Source organism: Alligator sinensis, unplaced genomic scaffold, assembly GCF_000455745.1.
Source record: "Alligator sinensis unplaced genomic scaffold, ASM45574v1 scaffold116_1, whole genome shotgun sequence".
Classification (NCBI taxonomy): Eukaryota; Metazoa; Chordata; order Crocodylia; family Alligatoridae; genus Alligator; species Alligator sinensis.
In genome coordinates this window covers 3,900,011-3,903,775 of record NW_005841908.1, presented here as the reverse complement: position 1 = coordinate 3,903,775, position 3,765 = coordinate 3,900,011, and the positions used below count along the sequence as shown (strand labels likewise).

The following is a 3,765-nucleotide window of genomic DNA, read 5'->3' as shown; positions in this document are numbered from 1 at the left end:
CCCCCCCCCCCGACTGTACTAATCCAACCATGGGGTAAAATTCCATCCTGACCCCAAATATGGCAATCAGTCTGACTCTGATTGGAGGGGAAAGACCTTGCAGCCAGAAGCATCTGGCTTTAAGTCCTGGCAGGACTTAAAGCACTGGCAAACCCCAGTCAAAATCAGTAGCCTTGGCTACAGCCAACATGCAATGTTTCTGGGGAAGGCTTAAAAAACAACCAACCAACCAACCCCACAAACCTGACACATGTAGCAGAAAGTGGATGGTGGAGGAGGGAGCTGAATTTCCTCTTAGCCCCATGCAGCAACCAGCAAAGCTCAAAAGCATGGGAAACATGCTATGCTTAGGTCATCCCTGACCAGCAGCTGTCTAATCTCTTCTTGAGCACCTTCAGTGATGGAGGGTCCACAACTCCCCTAGGCAGTCTGTTCCACTGTCTCACTGTTCTAAGAGTGAAGAAGCTTTTCTGGATCTCCAATCTAAACTTACTCTTCTGCAACTTCAAGGCAATGACCACACCCTAGTCCCTGCAGCAAGAGAGAAAAGGTGCTTCCCTCCTTCTTTATGGCAACCTTTCAAGGATTTAAAGACTGCTATCATGTCCCCACTTCAGTGCCTTTTCCACAAACTGAACAAACATCGCTCCTTCAGCCTCTCTTCATATGACTTGCTTTCCTATCTCTATCATATTTGTCACATACCTCTGGACACTCTCTAACTTCTCCATGTCCTTTTAAAAACGTGGAGCCCAAAACTGCACAGAGTACTCTAGGGGAGGCCTAAACAGTGCCGAGTAGAGAGGCACTATCACCTCCCACATCTTACACCTAATGCTTCTATTTGTGCATTCCAATACCACATTTGTCTTTTTGCAGTTGCATCACACTGAAGACTCTGGTACTGAGTCTGTGATTTACCAAGACTCCCAAATCCTTCTCACAGTACTGCCACCCAGCCCAGTGTCACCCATTTTGTATTTGTATTTTTTATTGTTCTTTCCAAGGTTTAGCACATTGCATTTATCAGCATTGAACTTCATCCATAAGATGAGGCTAAGAATATAAAGAGCCCCAAGATCTACTTACGAAAATCATTGCGGAAGAGCTACATACTGTCATCTTACTACTGTAACTTGTCAGACACATATCTAAGTAACTATATCAGCATAAATGGCCACTGTCACAGCATTACTGCATCAAATAAACTAGGACATTTCATGAAGAAAACTTTTAGGGGGTGTGGGGAGGGGTTTGCACTAGATGATTTCTGAAGCTCCTTTTCATCCTTTTCAGCCCTACTTTTCTATGATTCAAACCACAGTATCACATTATGACAGGAGAATGAGGTGATGTGTATGTAAATAATGCTGATACTGATCTTCCTTTATGATTAAGACAATTAAATGAAAACAAGATAAGTTTGAAAGCGCTTATTAAAGCAAGATAATCACTGTGATCCAATCTGAAGAAACAAAATCCTAAGAAAATAAAAATCAGACCAGGACCTAAATTAAATATCAAAATCTGAGCTGCAAGAAGTCTCTCCATGCATAACATTTAGTTTCTCCTGAATAGTAATTGGTGTATTGTTGCTTCTTGTAACACATAAATAATTATTTCAGCAGTTATCCTCCCAAAACATAGAAGCAAGCCACAAAAACTGTCATTTACCCTGATTTGATGACAGTCATAAAATTGAATGCTTACCTCAAAAGGATAGGGTTGAGGTGGTGGGAGGCTTGCAATTTTGGCAGCTCTCGCTTTTTCCACACATATTGCATGCTTACGTGCATTTACTTTCCTTGAAAGAGGAAAAAAACCATTTAAGTAGAAACATTAGCGTAATGTAAAACTGAGAGAAAAACTAAAAAATTAGATTTAGAATTGTTTATGCGTGAATACAACTGCTCTTGGGGGACAGTGATTTAAGATATATTCAACAGGCAATTGAATCCAGAATTGATTATTCAATTCTTGAAAATATGCAAACATTCAAAAAGGAATAAGAATTGGAGAAAAAAACAAGCCCCTGAAGAACCAAGGCAACCCCCCTTTTCAAACAAATTTCCTGAAGTACCAGAAGGTTGTGCGCCACTTTGGTGGACCAACTTTAATTGTTCATGCATACAGAAACCTATCTATAGTGCCTCATTTCTGTTATAGTACAATTAACCTCTAGAGAATACAATTCATTTTTCATGCCCATTCAAACCTGGACTCATCTGCTGAAAAGGCTAATAAGGATGACAGTGACAAATATGATAGCTGCTTTTATGAAGCGGGTAGCTGTCCATCAGGACCTGGCCTGAGATCAACCCATTTTATATGTCACTGAACAGCTGTCAGCTGATCTGGTAAATGATGATAAGACGGGGGATAGGCTCCTCACCCTGTTGCCAGTTCCCTGAACCATCTCGTATAGCTGACCTTCTCCCTTGTTTTTAAAACCAGAATTCTTATCGAACTACAGAAGTGCATCACCAGGGACCCTGGTTTTCTCCAAAAAAAAAATGGCCAATATTCAGATTAAAAAAGTAACCCCAAATCCACCTTTTTCCATGATTAAAATGAAACACCACTATATATTAGGGATGTGCGAAGCTTCGGTTGCCAATTCAATTCGGAGGAGATTCAGCCTGATTCGGCAGCCAAATCTGTGAAACTGAATCAAATCGGGAGACTCATTAAAAGGTCCGAATTGAATCTGAAGCCTCCGAATCGATTCGGAAAAGATTCAAAGAGATTCAGATCGGCTGGGGAGAGGCAGGCACAGACAGGCGGCTGCAGGTTCTCCTGCAGCTCCTATGGCTGTGACTACTTCTCCCAAGGCAGGGGGAGCCACAACAGAAGCCCCCATGGCTGCCCTGCTTGGCCCTTAAAAAAAAAAAGCCCCGCAATTCACCGACTCTGGCAGCAGCAATCAGGGCTTCTGGGGGATCGTGGCAGAACACCCTCGTGCAGCACAGGGCAGTAGGGATCACCCCTCCTCCCTCCCGCCTGGCACCCGCGCAGCAGCGGTTGCATCACGCGGGTGCAACGTGGCTCGGCAGGGCGCTGCACACTTTCTGGGAGGTGTGGCTGCTCCACGTGTCAGCTGGAGCCTCGCAGCATTCAGCCCTAGTGCTCCAGCTCCCAGACAGCGTGCAGCATCCTGCCGAGCCCTGCTGCTCCTGCGCCACTGGTGCCAGGCAGGGGAGAAGTGGGGGTGGTGATCTCCACTGCCCTGCGCTGCAGGCAGGGCAGTCATGGGGGCTTCTCCCATGGCTCCCTCCACCCAGGGAGAGGCAGGCACAGCCAGAAGAGCTGTGGGAGAACCTGCAGCTGCCCGGGTGTGCCTGCTTCTCCCCAGCCAATCTGAATCTCCGAATCAGTGTTCTGATTCTGATTCGGCCAAATCAAATGGGTACAGTGATTTGAAATCACCGAATTGAATCATTGTCCTCCAAATCAGCTGAATCTGAATTGAATAGTTCCCTATTCACATGGGCCTACTATAGATCCCAACAAGAAGCAAGGGAGGCAAGAGTGCCCAAAAGCCCCCCTGGCTCACCAAGGACGTCCGGGAATGCCTGGTTGCCAAAAAGGCGGCATACACCTGGTGGAAGGGGGGCGCTATCTCCAAAGAAGAGTATACCTCCACTGCTCGGGCCTGTTGGGGGGCTGTTAGGAAAGCTAAGGCGGACGTAGAGCTAGGACTAGCGTCCAAGATCATAGATAATAAAAAGTCCTTTTTCAAATATACAGGGAGGATGAAGAAGGCAC

General features: G+C 45.5%; 1 protein-coding gene across 1 annotated transcript in view; it reads right to left on the bottom strand.

Moving 5' to 3' along the window:
* Nucleotides 1-3,765, bottom strand: part of CEP295 (centrosomal protein 295) — a 71,777-nt gene that overhangs the window by 58,894 nt on the left and 9,118 nt on the right. Inside the window, exon 5 of the mRNA XM_006018637.3 lies at nt 1,711-1,804. Coding sequence (XP_006018699.1) covers nt 1,711-1,804 — 94 coding nt within the window. The remainder of the gene's footprint in view (nt 1-1,710; nt 1,805-3,765) is intronic.